The 17696-nt window shown below is 43.5% G+C and overlaps 1 protein-coding gene across 1 annotated transcript in view; it reads left to right on the plus strand.

Annotated features, from left to right (window-relative positions):
• The first annotated feature begins 29 nt into the window (after positions 1-29).
• The window catches only part of styxl1 (serine/threonine/tyrosine interacting-like 1), a 44960-nt gene continuing 27293 nt past the window's right edge, over positions 30-17696 (plus strand). Inside the window, exons 1-3 of the mRNA XM_078547845.1 lie at positions 30-198; positions 14105-14166; positions 16749-16848. Coding sequence (XP_078403971.1) covers positions 96-198; positions 14105-14166; positions 16749-16848 — 265 coding nt within the window. The 5' untranslated portion in view covers positions 30-95. The remainder of the gene's footprint in view (positions 199-14104; positions 14167-16748; positions 16849-17696) is intronic.

The raw sequence follows: 17696 nt of genomic DNA on the forward strand, positions 1-17696 counted from the left end.
AGACCAAGGAGGGAGCAGCAATAGGAAGCGTGGGTAAAGCCTGGAACTTAGTGATCATTACCCAACAATTTATTGCTTTCACCTTTACTATTGCAATGGCTGGAATCATCTTTTGTGATGCAACAGATCTCTATAATTTGCTGAATCAGTACACAAGGTACTCCAGACTGACAGAGCCCATTTACCTCTATTTAGTTGGTGAGTAAAACACAGTGAGATGTATTAGAAACATTTGAGGCGCAGAAGGAGGGCATTTGGTCCATCCTGTTCATGCCGGCCATAAGTCTCCAATTATGGTTGCCAGCTGTGATTAAATGTATTTCTGGAGGTTTCATCACATGACTTGCCCCCACACTCCAGCCATTAGTCGACCTACACATCCGTTCTTGTGACCCACTGCCTTCCTACACCAATTGGAAAGGAAAAAGACTCGTTACCCAATTGGATGATGCTTGACTGTCAGCCAAATCGCCTTTTTCCCCATTCCCCAGCAAGGCAGCATTTGACAGAGTGTGGCATCAGCTGACAAGTTGGATTAGGACAAAAACAAAAATACCTGGAAAAACTCAGTAGGTCTGACAGCATCTGCGGAGAGGGATACAGTTGACGTTTTGAGTCCGTATGACCCTTCATCAGAATCAGTCACATGGACTCGAAACGTCAACTGTATCCCTCTCCGCAGATGCTGTCAGACCTGCTGAGTTTTTCCAGGTATTTTTGTTTTTGTTCTAGATTTCCAGCATCCGCAGTATTTTGCTTTTAGACAAGTTGGATTAGACTGGATATAGTCTTGCCAACCTTCCAGGGTTGGCCTCGAGTCTCCAGGAATTGAAGATCAATCTCCAGAACACTGCTGCGTGCAACCCTGGAAAAAAAGACTTTCTTTCCTCATTTTCTTTGAACGTTTCTCTTTATCCGATTTGAAAATATTGAATTTTTTTTATTCATCCATGGGATGTGGTTGTTGCTGGCTCGACCAGCATTTATTACCCATCCCTAATTGCTCATGAGAAAATGGTAGTGAGCTGCTGCAGTCCATCTGGTGTAGGTACACCCACAGTGCTGTTAGGGAGGGAGTTCCAGGATTTTGACCCAGCGACAGTGAAGGAATGATGATATATTTCCAAGTCAGGATGATGTGTGGCTTGAAGAGGAACTTTCAGGTGGTGGTGTTCCCATGCATCTGCTGCCCTTGTCCTTCTAGGTGGTAGGGGTCATGAGTTTGGAAGGTGTTGCCTAAGGAGCCTTGGTGAGTTCCTGTAATGCATCTTGTAGATGATACACACTGCTGCCACTGTGCGTCAGTGGTGTAGGGTTTGAATGTGTGCAGAAGCGGTGCCAATCAAGTGGGCTGCTTTGTCCTGGACAGTGTCAAGCTTCTTGAGTGTTGTTGGAACTGCACTCATCTAGGCAAGTAGAGAGTATTCCATCACACTCCTGACCTGTGCCCTGTAGATGGTGGACAGGCTTTGGGGAGTCAGGAGGTGTCTTACTCACCGCAAGATTCCTAGCCCCTGACCTGCTCTTGTAGCTACAGTATTTATATGGCTCGTCCAGCTCAGTTTCTGGTCAATGGTAACCCCCAGGATGTTGATAGTGGGGGATTTAGCGATGGTGATACCATTGAATGTCAAGGAGTGATGGTTAGATTCTCTCTTGTAGGAGATGGTCATTGCCTGGCACTTGTTTGGCTCGAATGCCACTTGTCACTTGTCAGCCCAGCCTGGATATTGTCTGCGTCTTGCAGCATTCAGACATGGACTGCTTCAGTGTCTGAGGAGTCACAAATGGTACTGAACATTGCACAATCATCAGCGAACATCCTCAGCTCTGACCTTATTATGGAAGAAAGGCCAATGATGAAGCAGCTGAAGATGGTTGGGCTAAGGACACTACCCTGAGAAACTCCTGCAGTGATCTCCTGGAACTGAGATGATTGACCTCCAACGAGCGCAACCATTTTTATTTGTGCTAGGTATGACTCCAACCAGCAGAGAGTTTTCCCTGATCCCATTGACTCCAATTTAGCTAGGGTTCCCATTTTGTTTCCTTTGCATGTTTTGGGGGTTTTATTCCGTTGCAGTCAGCAACACGACTACTCTAGGCATATCCTATGCTTCTTTACAAATATATGAATTAGGAGCAGAAGTAGGCCATTCAGCCACTCGAGTCTGCTCCACCATTCGATAAGATCATGGCTGATCTGCTTGTGTTTCGATTTCCACATTCCTATCTACCCCCGATAGCCTTTGATTCCCTTGCCTAACAAGAATCTATTTACCTCCGCCTTAAAAATATTCAGTGACCCCCGCCTCCACTGCCACCTTTTTTAGTCATTCATGGGGATGTGGGCAGTGCTGGCAATGCCAGTATTCATTGCCCATCCCTAATTGCCCTTGAAGCTGGTGGCGAGCTGCTGCCTTGAACCACTGCAGTCCATGTGGTGTAGGTACACCTACAGTGCTGTTAGGGAATCAGTTCCAGGATTTTGACCCAGCGACACTGAAGTAACAGTGATATATTTCCAAGTCAGGATGGTATGTGGCTTGGAGGGGAGCTTCCAGGTGGTGGTGTTCCCATGCATCTGCTGCCCTTGTCTTTCTAGATGGTAGTGGTCGTGGGTTTGGAAGCTGCTGTCGAAGGGGACTTGCTGAGTTTCTGCAGTGCATCTTGAAGATGGTACACACTGCTGCTATTGTGCATCAGTGGTGGAGGGAGTGAATGTTTGTGGAAGGCATGTCAATCAAGCAGGCTACTTTGTCTTGGATGATGTCAAGCTTCTTGAGTCTATTTGGAGCTGCACTCATCCAGGCAAATGGAGAATATTCCATCACACTCTTGACTTGTGCCTTGCAGATGGTGTATAGGCTTTGGGGAGTCCGGAGGCGAGTTACTTGCTGCAGGTTCCCTAGCCCCTAACCAACTCTTGTAGCCACAGTATTTATATGGCTAGTCCAGTTCAGTTTCTGGTCAATGGTAACCCCAAGATGTTGATAGTTGGGTTTCAATGATGGTAATACCATTGAATCTCAAGGGGTGATGGTTAGATTCTGTCTTGTTGGAGATGATCATTGCCCAGCACTTGTGTGGCACGAATGTTACTTGCCAATTGTCAGCCCAAGCCTGGATATTATCCAGGTCTTGCTGCATTTGGACATGGACTGCTTCAGTATCTGAGGAGTCATGAATGATGCTGAACATTGTGTAATCATTAGTGAACATCTTCACTTCTGACCTTATGATGGAAGGATGGTCATTGATGACCATCTTCCTTTTTGCTGGGTATGACTCCAAACAGTGGAGAGTTTTCCCCTTGATTCCCATTGACTCCAGTTTTGCTAGGGCTCCATGATGCACTCAGTCAAATGCTGCCTTGAGGTCAAGTGCAGTCACTCTCACCTCACCTCTGGAGTTCAGCTTTTTCATTCTTGTTGAAACCAAGGCTATAATGAGGTCAGGAGCTGAGTGGCCCTGGTGGAACCCAAACTGAGCGTCAGTGTGCGGGTTATTTCAAAGCAAGTGCCCCTTAATAGCACTGTTGATGACCTCTTCCATCACTTTACTGATGATCAAGAATAGACTGATGGGGCGGTAATTGGCCAGGTTGGATTTGGCCTGCTTTTTGTGTACAGGACATACCTGGGCAATTTTCCACATTGCTGGGTGGATGGCAGTGTTGTAGCTGTACTGGAACAACGGCTAGGGGTGCAGCAAGTTCTGGAGCACAGCTCTTCAGTACTATTGCCTGAATGTTGTCCTACAGCCTTTGCAATATCCAGTGCCTTCAGCCATTTCTTGATATTACATGCAATGAATCAAATTGACTGAAGACTGGCATTTGTGTTGCTGGGACCTCCAGAGGAGGCCGAGATCAATCATCCACTCGACACTTCTGGCTGAAGATTGTGTCAGATGCTTCAGCCTTATCCTTTGCACTGATGTGCTGGACTTCCCCATCATTGAGGATGGGGATATTTGTGGAGCTTCCTCCTCCAATGAGTTGCAAAATTTTCTACCATCATTCATGACTGGATGTGGAGGACTGCAGAGCTTAGATCTGATCTGTTGGTTGTGGAATCACTTAGCTCTGTCTATCGCATGCTACTTATGCTGTTTGGCATGCAAGCAGTCCTGTGTTGTCGCTTCATCAGGCTGACACCTCATTTTTAAGTATGCCTGATGCTGCTCCTGGCATGCCCTCCTGCACTCCTCATTGAACCAGGGTTGATCCCCTGGCTTGATGCTAATGATAGAATGGGGGATATGTCGGGCCATAAGGTTACAGATTGTGGTTGAGTATAATTCTGCTGCTGCTGATGGCCTACAGAGCCTCATGAATTCCCAATCTTTAGTTGCTAGATCTGTTCGAAATCTATCCCATTTAGCACGGTGGTAGTGCCACACAACACAATGGAGGGTATCCTCAATGTGAAGGTGGGACTTCATCTCCACAACGGCTGTGCGGTGGTCGCTCCTCTCAATACTGTCAGGGACAGATGCACCTGCGGCATGCACGTTGGTGAGGATGAGGTCAAGTATGTTTTTCCCTCTTGTTGGTTCCCCCACCATCTGCTGCAGATCCAGTCTTGCAGCTATATCCTTTAGGACGTGGTCTGTGGTGGTGCTACCGAGCCACTCTTGGTGATGGACATTGAAGTCCCCCACCCAGATTACGCTCTGTGCCCCTGCCACCCTCAGTGCTTCCTCCAAGTGGTGTTCAACATGGAGGAGTGCTAATTCATCAGCTGATGGGGGATGGTACGTGGTAATCAGCAGGAGGCTTCCTTGCCCATGTTTGACCCGATGCCATGAGCCTTCATGGGGTCCGGATTCGATGTTTAGGACTCCCAAGGCAACATCCTCCTGACTGTATACCACTGTGCCGCCACCTCTGCCGGTGGGACAGAACATACCCAGGGATAGTGATGCTGGTGTCTGGGACATTATCCGTAAGGTACGATTCTGTGAGTATGACTAGGTCAGGCTGTTGCTTAACTAGTCTGTGAGACTGCTCTCCCAATTTTGGCACATTTTAGTAAGGAGGACTTTGAAGGGTTGACAGGGCTGACATTGCTGTTGTCCTTTCTGGTGCCTAAACTGATGCTGAATGGTCCATCCGGTTTCAGCCATTATAGACTTCATAGTGGTTTGGTACAACTGAGTGGCTTGCTGGCCATTTCAGAGAGCATTTAAAAGTCAACCACATCGCTGTGGGTCCGGAGTCACATATAGGCCAGACCACATAAGATTTCCTTCTTTAAAGGACATTAGTGAACCAGATGGGTTTTTACGGCAATCGACAATGATTTCATGGTCATCATTAAACTTTTAATTCCAGATCATCTGCCATGGTGGGATTTGAACCCGGGTCCCCAGAGCCTGGGTCTCTGTATTACTAGTCCATTGACAATACCACTGTGCCACAGGGGGCAGGGAGTTCCAAAGTCACACAACCCTTGGAGAAAAAATTTCTCCTTATCTGTCCTAAATGGGTAACCCCTAATTTTAAAATAGTGCCCCCTTTTTCTGGACTCACCCAGAAGAGAAAATATCTTTTCTGCGTCCACCCTGTCAATACCGTTCAGGACCTTATATACTTCATTTAAGTCACCCTTCACTCTTCTAAACTCCAGTGGAAACAAGCCCAGTCTGTCTAACCTTTCTTCATAAGACAACCCGCTCATTCCAGGTATCAATCTAGTAGACCTCCTCTGTACCACCTTTGTTTGTTTTCTTGCCCCATCACTATTCTCTTCATTTGACTTCCACCAGCAAGGCCCACCAGACTAACTCCTTGTTCCTTACAACTCCAAAAATGTCGTTTGTTCTGTCCTCTTCTCTTTGAACAACCAGCTCTCACTAGCTTCCTGCCTGGTGCTAACACAAAACAGTTTTTTCTGCTCTTCACAGCAGTAGCTGCTTCTCTCTCTGTCTCTCTCTCTCTCTCTCTCTGCATGTCTCTTGTGTCTCCGTCTCCAATAGCAGCTGTCCTTTTTTCTGTGTTAAGTTATGAAAACTGTCACTTAATTTTCAAAAGGTTTCATTTTGGGTTTCACATGGGCCTATCTCCAGGCAAAAGTTTAGTATGATCCCCATTCAGAACATTCTGTTTCACCTTAAATTAAAAGAGACATTTTAAAACCTAGAGGAAGTGTTGTTATAGTGGTAGGGCACCAATCTCTGAGCCAGAAGCTCGGGTTCAAGTCTCACTCCAGGACTTGATGGCTAAGGAAGATACGTTCATAATATGGCCAAACAGGTTGAGTAACAACATGTAATTCCTTCCATGTGAAAGAAAGAAAATTGGAGCCTCTACCATCATAGTGCTGACTACAACTTGCATGTAAAAGTGCATGTTGCTACAGCAAATCTGTCTCTTTGAAGGGCTGGTTGACTCAGATGGCTGGTGTGGATTAAATTGTTGCCAACAGCACAGGGTTTGACCCCTGCTGACTGGAATGGATTCAGCACCCGTCTCATTGCCTTACCCATAGTGAAGGTCATGGTGTTGTGGATTGGAGTTCCTTTGGTAGGAGTACTGAGGAAGAAAGATTTAAAATGTAACATTCTTATAAAGTCTCACATTAGTAACAAATAGTTCAGTCTGTTCATATGATAATTTGTATTATTTCTGCCTAAAACATTGGATTCTGTACCTAAAACAATGCATGGTACATGGGAAGACATTCAGGTCCAAATATTAATGTTTAAAGCTGTCTTCAAATAAAAAATTATTTGTTAAAAGAGGGTACCATAACTTGGTTCACATACTTTGGTCTGACCTTTATTATAAAAATAATTTAGATTTTATCTGCCCAATTAAAATTCCAGCTGACATTGGCCTGGACTCAATAAGACTAATCATGTCGCTGAATAAAGTAGCTTTTTTAGCCACACCCTGCTGACTCTTGCTGCCTCTGTGTTTGAATGTTCTCTGTTTTCTACGTGAGACACTTCCATGCTAAAACTAAGAGTGTTGCTGAACACATCCATTTGGAAGGTCAGGTTTTCAGATTTGTAATAGGAAAATGGGACCATCTTTTCCTACATAACAATTTTCCCTCAGGCCAACGTGCATTTGTGACCAACATAAATGCTTCCCCTGAGCTGATCATTCAAATTCATTGCTTAAAATCTTCAATTTTTTTTGAGTTCTCCAGCTTCATTCCTAGCGAGCACCTGTATGCAGTGACATAGGAGCAGGAGTAAGTCATTCGGCCTCTTGAGTCTGCTCCACCATTTAACTGGCTAATCTTCTACCACAACACCATCTTCCTGCACTATACCTATATCCCTGGATGTCATTGGTATCTAGAAATCTATCGACCTCTGCTTTGAACGTTCTCAATGACTGAGTCTTTACAGCTCTCTGGAGTAGAGAATTCCAAACATGTAACACCCTCTGACTGAAGAAATGTCTCCTCATCTAGGTCCTAAATGGCCTACCTCTTATTCTGAGACTATGTTCCCAGGCCCTAGACCTGCCCCCACCCCCCCACCCCCCCACCCCCCACCAACCCCCAACCAGGGGAAATATCCTTCCTGCATCTACCTTGTCAAACCCTGTAAGAACTTTGTACACTTCAATCAGATCACCTCTCACTCTTCTAAGCTGTAGGAAATACAGGCTCAGTTTTCTCATTCTCTCCATATAAGACAATACCGCCATCCCAGTGATTAGTCTGGTGAACTTTCGTTGCACTCCTATGGCCTGTATATCCATCCTTAGGTAAGGTGACCAAAATTGCACACAATACTCTAGGCGGTCTCACCAAGGCTCTACATAATTGCAGGAAGACTTCCTTACTCCTGTACTCAAATTCTCTTGCAATAAAGGCTAACATACCATTTGCCTTCCTAATTGCTTGCTACACCTTCATGTTAGCTTTCAGTGACTTATGAACAGGAACACCCAGGTCTTTTTGGACATCAACACCTCCCAATCTCTCCCTATCTAAGAAATACTCTGCATTTCTGTTTTTCCTACCAAAGTGGATAACTTCACATTTTTCCACATTATATTACATTTGCATGTTCTTGCCCACTCAATTAGTTTGCCTAAATCTCCTTGAAATCTCTTTGCATCTTCCTCACAAGTCACATTCCCACCAAGTTCTATGTCATCAGTGAACTTGGAAATATTACATTTGGTCCCCACATCCAAATCATTGATATAGATTGTGAATAGCTGGGGTCCAAGCACTGATCCTTGTGGTCAGTCAGAGCCTGCCAACCTGAGAATGATCCAATTATCCCTGCTCTCTGTTTTTTGTCCGTTAACCAATCCTCAATCCATGCCAGTATATTTCCCCCAATCCCACGTGCTCTAATTTTGCTTACTAACCTCTTGTGTGGGATCTTATTGAAAGCTTTCTGAATATCCAAATACACCACATCCACTGGTTCTTCCTTACCTGCTAGTAAAATACTCAAAAAACCCCAACAGGCTTGTCAAGCATGATTTACCTTTCATAAATCTATTCTAACTTCGCCCAATCTCACATTTATTTTCTAAGTGCCCACTTATCACATGCTTTAGAATAGATTCTATCATTTTCCCTACTACTGATGTCGGGCTAGAAGGTCTTTAGTTCCCTGTTTTCTCTCTCCCTCCTTTCTTAAATAATGCCGTTATGTTTGCTACCTTCTAATCTGCAGGCACCATTCCAGAATCTGTAGAATTTTGAAAGATGATCACCAATGCATCCACTATCTCTACAGCCACCTCTTTCAATACTCTGGGAAGTACACCATCAGGTCCAGGGCATTTATTAACTTTAAGTCCCACTAATTTCTCTAGCACTACTTTTTTGCTAATACCAATTTCTTTCAGATCCTTAATCTCACTAGTCCCTAGGCTGCCTAATATTTCAGGGAGGTTTTTTTGTATCTTCCTCTGTGAAGACAGACACAAAGTATTTGTTTGGCTTCTCTGCCATTTCCTTCTTACCCATTATAAATTCTCAATTCTCTGCCTGTAATGGGCCCATATTTGTCTTTACTAACCTTTTCCTTTTTACATACCCTTCAAATCTATTCCAGTCCGTTTTTATGTTCCCCACTAGCTTACTTTCATAGTCTATTTACTCTTTCTTTATCAATTTCTTGGTTCTCCTTTGCTGAATTTTAAAATGCTCCAAATCCTCAGGCTTACTACTTTTTTTTGGCAACTTTGGCCTCTTTGATCTGATAGAATCCTTAACTAGTTTTGGATTGAACTACATCACTTTCAAACTTCATGTAAAATTCTATCATATTATGGTAATTCTTCCCTAAAGGCTCCTTTACAACAAGATTATTAATTAGCTGTTTCTCATTGCACAATACTAGATCTAAAATAGCGCATTCACTAGTTGATTCCTCAACATACTGTTCTAGACACAGAAGATCACCTAAAATTTATTACATTGCGTAACTTTATTGATGCTGAAAACATTGCTCATAATTTCATGAAAATATAAATGTAGCTGGTTAAATATGATTTAACAGTGAAACACCAGATAATCAATCATGTTTTTAAAAATACCTGTGCCATCTCAATTCTTGGCTTCCATAACACTGCCTGTGGTCAAACAAGGAGCCAGCCTGAGCCTTTGCTCACATTATCAACCATTGAACCGTCAAGAGGCTCCAGTGATTCAACATGCCGATGTTGGAATGTGAATGTGAGAGTGGTGGACAGGAGCTCATGATCATGATTCCCAATCCACTAGTTTACGCTGTCAGCAGAGCTGTAATGGAAATGCAATACATTGAGCCTTAGGTACTTTCCCATAAGATGGGTAAAAATTCAAGATGTCAAGTACACTAGACTTATACTCCCCAGGGTTGGTTAGAGGACACTGTTTTCATGCTTTAAGTCTGAGTGCCCTTTGAAGACATTAAAACAAAACTAAATCTGAGAAAGGAAAGGCTAGGCAGAAATACATTGATTGGATTCAGCTTCCAACCTTGGTATTGGTCCTTCCTCTAAGTTTTTAAATGTGTCATTACCATCCTGCTCATATCTCTCCTACAATTCCCTGTTCAAATCCCTTCAGTTCATTCCCACCCTACCCACAGCACTGTGATTGCACTAGTCAAAGTCATCAATAGCATCACGTGTGACTGTAGTCATGGATATTATCCTACTTGTTGTCTGTTTGATTCCTAGATACAAAAAATCCATATCCTCTCCAATGCCAACATTACTTACTTCATAACCCTGGCATCAACAGCCTTCACTCTTACCTCATTCTCACCTTTATTCTGTGCTGCATTAACTCCAATGCATTTGAAACTCCTCTCCCTATACCCTGTCTGCCACCAAAGTCCAGCTCTCTCATTAACTTTGTCTTCGCCAACTTCCATTAACTTCAGACTGCAACATTGTTCAAAATCCTCATCTTCATTTATAAATTCCCATCCCATTGCCTTACCTCAACTTAATTTTGCATTCTCCTTCAAGCCCTACATTCTAATCCCCATACCCTTTGGCCCTCTGAGTCTAATTTCCTGTCCATACCCCATTTTGTTCTACTATCATTGGTCAAATCTACAGACGTATCAATCTTTTGCAAGGAGGAAAAGCAGACAGGTGTGAGTGTTCGTAATGGATTGTGTGGAGAGGAATGGCGGACAACATTTGTCGATGGTGACTGTGAGGCATGGGTACGAGAGGACAATAGCTTGAAGATGAATGTGAGTGTTGGCTGTTCAGATAGGGATGTGAGGTGCCTGGAGAGAAAGGAATGAATGGACCTGAAAGATGTTTTGGCCTGAGGAGTGCTGTGAAGAAGAATGCTGGGCAAGTCAGCATGTTCTTTATTCTTTCATGGGATGTGGATGTTGCTGGGAAGACCAGCATTTGTTGCCCATCTCTAATTGCCCTGCTAGGCCATTTCAGAGGGCATTTAAGAATCAACCACATTGCTGTCAACTACATTCTGGAGTCACATGTAGGCCAGACCAGACCAGGTAAGGATGGCAGATTTCCTTCCTTAAAGGGTGTTAGTGAACGAGATGGATTTTTACAACAATAAATAATTTCACCAGCTGCTGTGGTGGGATTTGAACCCATGTCCCCAGAGCCTTAGCCTGGGCCCCTGGATTACTAGTCCAGTAATATTACCACTATGTCACTGCCTCCCCTAAATCCCACTGTAGGCAATTAGTACCTGAATCTGTTGTCACTCACCTGTCAGGCTCCCCTGTGGCCCTAGATCCACTTGGGCATTGTTTCCAGGTTGAAGGGACTATACCTCTGCTGCTGACTTCATCGGTCACTTCCATCCACACCTGTTTGGTTTGTGAGGTTGTCCTACTTCTCTCATCCTTGGGAAAGCTCACCTCACTGCAGCCCCTCAGATCCCTCAGGACCTCCAGCTAAGAGTGAATGTCCTGAGGGTTGGGGGGTGGGGGTTGGATGAGGGGGCAGCAATCCCTGGTCACCTCTCCATTCCTGTGATTGCTGCAGCCTTAAAAATCCAAGTGCAGGTGAGTTTTTCTGAAAAATACCATGACCCTTTTAATGAGAAATCTTTCCTTTGACAGAATGGGTGAGTCGTCCCACCCGGTCCAGGGTGACCAGACATCCTGGTTTGGCTGGGACAGTCCCAGTTTTTCACTGGGCGTCCCAGTGTCCTGATAGTTTACCTCAAATTGATCAAATATCCGGGTTTTCAGTTCTGCTCAGGGCCCCTCCCCTTTAACCCACCCTTGTATTCAATTTACCGTCATCAAAAAAAAATGTCGTACTGCGTTGCACCCTGGGAATTGGGGTCAGCTCCACACTTGGTTCTGAAGAAATTGCTGAAGCAATTTAGCACTGCCTGAGACCGTTGTTGTGCAGCCAGGCAGAGAAGGAGTTCAGTCCAAGGGGGTTATCAATAACTTTTGGCGCCAATGGTTCCATTGCTGATGATGCCTTTTAAATGTACTTGCAGCACCCAGACACTTGCCCAACCCAGGACAAGCACTCTCAGTAAAATCTGCTGCTGGTGCTCCGTAATTGCTCCACCGTGCCCCTCGTCCCTCTCCCTCAACAATCCCATTGACTCTCACTCAGTAAGTCGCCCTCACCGATGTGCCATCTGCGTGTCTGCCAGGAGTTGTCAGTCACTTTGCAGGTTTGGATGATCCTATCCCGCCGGTCCAGTTGACCTCCAAAGGCAGTGATATGGTCACAGCAGGCAACTTAATTGCCCAATCAATCTTCTATTAAACTTCGCAATTATTTGATTGGGTAAATCATTAGTAAAGGCAGACTAGCAGAACGAATTGTAATGCAAGTATCTAATCTCAAGATGTACCTATTACCAGGTACAATGCCTCCATTTGTGGAAATTATATTTAATGATAAATGCTTGTAAATGCAATTCTCCTGCTGCATGTTAACACAATCTGCCAATGTGTTCAACTGGAACTAATGGGCTGTGTTGCAGACAATGCTGTTCTGAGTTACTTGTTCAAACTTACTATAGTTTCACTGCGTATTATTGTTTGCACAGAAATAGAGTAGTGTGCAATATGCAAAAAATGACAGCACATTGAAACAGTATTGAAATGATTTCTTGGAGGCTTGAGGCGTGTTCCAGAGGAAGAGATATTGGGTTAAAATTAAATTGATTGGGCCCTTCTGGCTCGACATATTCCGTGAAATGTCACCCCATGAACTTCTAGTGCCCTTTCCACAGATGCCTGGCATTGGTCCCTCAACGTGTCAATCATCATGAAGCCCGTCTTCCCAAGGGTTTTCAATGTGTCCTGGTTAAGACTTGTGAAAATCTGATCATCTTGCACCCTCTCTTTCTGATTATCACCATGCCTCTGGCCCTATGACTAACCAGATATTGTTCTGCTAAACAGCAGCAGCTGAGTGTGCAATCAATTAATCAGGTATCAGACTGGAAAATTTTACAGGGCGCCATGGCCCCTGCTTTCCCTGGCTAAAAAGTCAGAAGGGGGGGCCTGCATATGATCCTGATGGCTATCCGCAGCAATTTCACACTGGGAGGAGTGTTAATTCCTTTAAGAAAAGGCTTCCGCACTTTTCTCAGGATGAAATCCTACCATGGAGAGCTGTCAGCCAATCGAATTGGCTGGCATCTCTGTACTCCCAGTAATGACAGCCAGGGCCGGTGGCCGCTACTGGGACGACAGGCAGTTCCTTCATGCTGAGGAGCCCAGCTAAGTCTGTGGTCAAGGGTCTCAGCGAGGAGTGAGGGGGCAAGGTTCAAGAGACCGAGGGGGTGGCAGGGGACCTGCAAAAGAGGTTCCCCCGCTCCCATGTCTGCCAGCAGCCCATGCAGTTAAAGCTGCCAGGCTTCCCACATGGCGTGGACGTTCTGCTGCCGCAGGTGAAATACCAGCAGTGATGGAATGAGACCCTTAAGTCGCCATTAGTTGGAGATTGGATTTGAAGGCACGGTCACTAAATCAATACTAGATGCAAATATTTCATTTTTGTTACAATACCATACACTTCATGTAAATGTCACACTTTCCAAGTCACACTTTTCCATGTCACACTTCCAACTGACCTTGAATGCTAGAACAGGAGATATACTGGCATATACATATAATAAAATCTCTGTGTTTACTTTGACAAAATAAGGGGCATAGTGGTGGAATTTAATGCCCAAAGCACTAGTAAAAATCCAAGAATATGATGTAATCAAAACAATTTGACTTTTCTTGTCATTGTAAACCAGTAGACTTGATGATACATCATGTGTTTTGAGGTATGACACTGTGTTATAAAACAGTCTATCATCCAAATCACAATAAGCAATCCCAAAGGAGATCTGCAAGTAAAATGAGAGTCTAGGGTCACACCTTCAGCTACTTCCATAAAAATAATCAGTACAAGTGTTAAAAAACACACACAAACAGCAACAAATATAATTTATAGAAATTTGTTTGGCTAAAGTTGTATTTATAAACCATGAGCAATGCTGTGGGAGATCTGTTAATATACATTACAAAATTTTAAACCTCAGATTTTTTAGAAACAAATAAAACATTTCATGCCTTCTTTATTTGTCTGATACAGAATGAACTTGCCAATCATTTTTCACTGTAATGTAAATCCATACTTAACATAGCTTTTTAAAACATATTACAGATGTACGGACCAAATCTCAATATAATGAAAGTCACGTGATCACAGCCAAGAGGGCAAGAAGGGTAACACTTTTCTTTCTGTTTAATAGAAGAAAAAATAATTTATGTAAAGCGCCCATCTTATGATATCTAAAATTGAAATTGCTGAAAAGAGAGATGTTATTGAAGTTTTTTGTCTTACACTCCTCAGGACAAAGCAAGAATGCCAGATTTCAAACTGTCACAACAATATATACTACAGGATAAAAGAGTGCTGATTGGTTGGCAAATTGACTGATTGGCCGTGGCATTGCCATGGAGAAAGCAATGAGGGAATGAAAGGCTTCCCAAGCTCCTGGTTAAAAAAAGGCGCAAGGCTTGAACATATTCCTTTTGTTTGCAGAGAACGGGTCCCTGTATGTGAATGTGTTGCGTCTAGCAAGCGTAAATGAACCACATTACAAGCTCGACTGATTATCTTAGTTGCTTGTGTAGCTATTGGCGCACTCAGGATTGTTCAGCAAGTGCTGCCCAATTGCAGAATCACATCTAACAGTAGATGTTTTGTTTTTGGTTCTGCAAGAGCAGGCTGGTTGAGTGTGGTCTGTACTCTGTCTATCGTGAACAACCGAAGAAACAAGCTGTTTGATTCAGTCAGCCAATTGCTGGGATATATGGCCTATGTACCGGCACTGAAATTCATACATGTTGTTGCTCAATTGTGTGGATTGACAGCCACATCCTGTTAGTGGAAAATACCACTCATGTAGCCACTGCATAGTAGCAGTGTGAAACAACTTGCCTAACCTGTTTTCAAACTTTGCGTTGTAAAGCGATTTGAGATATCTCAATGGTTTAGTTTTGAAGTGTAGTGGACAAATATGGCAACCAATTGGCTTGCAGTGGGGTCCTACAAACAACAAATGCATGACTAATAAATGCCTATGCATTGATGGTGTTAATCAAGGAAGGTGATTTGACCAAGACGCTAAAAGAATTCCCTATTTTATGGCTAGTGCCATAAGGCCTCTTCTGTCCACCTCAACAGGAAAATGGGCCTTGGTTTAACATCTCACCCAAATATGTCAGTACTGTAGTGAAGTGCAAACCTAGATAATGTGCTCAGGCCCTGGAGGGGGGCTTGAACCTGTGACCTTCTGATGCAGAAAGAAGAGTGTCGTCTACTGAACCTAGCTGAAAATTGGTGAAATCTAAGTACTCAGAAGCTTGTGTCTTATTATCATCTAGGTCCGCAATATATCATGCACAAATACAATTCAGAGTTCCACAGGTCAACACAAACAGATAATATTACATCAATATTTAGATGCTGAGAGGCTTCTTCCCCTGGCTAGAAAGTTTTGAACTAGGATCATAGTTTCAGGATAAGAGGACAGCTGTTTCAGACTGAGATGAGGAAAAAAATCTTCACTCGGAGGGTTTTGATTCTCTGGAATTCCCTACCTTAGAAGGCTGGGGATGATAAGTTGTTGAGTATATTCAAAATCGAGATTGATAGGCATTTAGACACATAAGGAATCAAGGAATATGGGGATAGCATGGGAAGATGAAGTTGAGGTTGAAGATCAGCCATGGCCTCATAGAATGACGAAGTCATCTCAATGGGCTTTATGATCTACTCCTGCTCCTGTTTCTTAAGTTCAGAGTTCTAACCAGAGAACTACAATATGTAGCATTCTTAGTAACTAAATGGAGTTATAAGTAAGAAATTAGTAGATGTACTGCTGGAGTTTGCTTTCTTGTTAAGCAAGTCCAACCTTTGAGGATCGTGTAATCGTATTGCATCAAATATAATTAAGGATCTGCTTTGTAAGAAGCATTTTTTGCTAGCATCATACCACGCAGTTCCTACAAGGTCAATGGAGATTTTCTTAGTGGATTACAATGTCATTCATATGGGGCAATTTTAACATGAGTGAACCAGTGGAATTGAGTGTGGGTCGAGGTGGTGGAGTTAAATGGGCAAAAAGTGGAATAGTGTTGGGAAGATGTCTCCAAACCACAGACATCCGGTTTTCATTCAAGCGGGACAAGGGGCGGGTTGGCATTTTAAATACGCTAATGAGCTGGATGCCTTGGATTTACCCTACTTTTCAGGTTTAACTGTGGCCATACAGGGTTTCCAAACCTTGGGAAATCCAACAGCTGCAGTGAGGTGAGAACAATCTTGGAGAGAAGACAAGGAACACTTGCTTCTGGTCCCCCCCAATCTCTCCCATTATCAGACCCCTCCACCATACAAACTCTACAGCATGAGAAGAAACTCAGACTTAAGTGTTTCCCAATGCGTTACCAAACCCTCCAGCTCCCAGCATGTCAGAATATTAAAATATGCCCCGAGAAGTCTGACAGAAAATGTTTAAATAATTTTTAAAAATTAATTATACATTTCTAATTTAAATAAGTTTTATGATAATTTATTTTATAATTTAAAAAAAAATTAGTCCCTTTATTGATGCTGGGTTCCAGCCTGAAGCAGCGAGATATTTGTAAGCTTTATACCTTGACATGTACGCGAGGCCTTTTGCCTCAGCTGAAATATTAGGCCCTAGAATGGTACAGTGTGATGTTACTAATTTTCCCTTCTTTTCGCATATAGATTTCTATTTTATACAAATAACTGAGTCACTATTTTTGCTTTGCAGGATGCGGATGGAAATTACTTGCTCCCACAGGATATAGAGCTTGAGTGTGTAAAGTATTGTGTAGTATATGATGGGCACACAAAATCATCTGACGAAGAAGGTAAATATACAATCAGTACATATAATGGTTAAGACCGGGACTGGAAATTCCCGCCCAAAGTCAATGGACGTTTGGCTGCCACTCCCAATTTTCCATCCCACCTGCGGGTTCCGCTGCAGGCAGGACCCGAAAATCCCAGCCACGGTGTTGTTCATGTTGGTAGCCCTGTTATGCATCCTGCCTGACAATCCAGTCCATAGATGGGTGGAGTGCATAAGGGATGGTTGAGGCAATGCCACCAATTTTTAAGCCACCGACCAAGCAGCATTTTTGTACCCTATTGTATGTATGTACTTATAACAATACTGACTGCCCTGATGCCTCAGTGCACATGTCCATTGAGTAACTGAGCCATAACGTTGAGAAAGATTGCAGGTTTGATTCCTGATCCATGTTGAGTTAGCTGGTGTCAGACAGGGTGACAATTGGGGTACTGTAGTTGCCCTTTGTGCCTCTGGGTTAGGAAGGGGGAAGCCAGCCAGGATGCTTGCTACTGATCACAATCCAAGCCCACCCATGTTAAGAAAAGATCATTCCCAGCACTGATGTCACCTGTGAATGAATAGCCTGCAGATGTTTATTATCAAGAGTAATAGATGAATAAAGGCCACTTGGGCAAGATAACGTATGGTAATCACTACCCATGGAATCATTCCCCAGCACGAAGCCTGCCTTCAATAGGCAAGGGTACAACCTTGCATGAAAACAGGAAATAAATACCACCATAATTAATACAATGACATTATTTGTCAGTATCACTGCTGGCAGCACTGCAATCTTGACAGTGCCATTGCCACTTCTGAGGCTGCAAGGGGAACAAGAGGGTGCCTCCATTTTGAGGCACCCTC

Source organism: Cetorhinus maximus, chromosome 9 (genome assembly GCF_964194155.1).
Source record: "Cetorhinus maximus chromosome 9, sCetMax3.hap1.1, whole genome shotgun sequence".
NCBI classification, from domain to species: domain Eukaryota; kingdom Metazoa; phylum Chordata; class Chondrichthyes; order Lamniformes; family Cetorhinidae; genus Cetorhinus; species Cetorhinus maximus.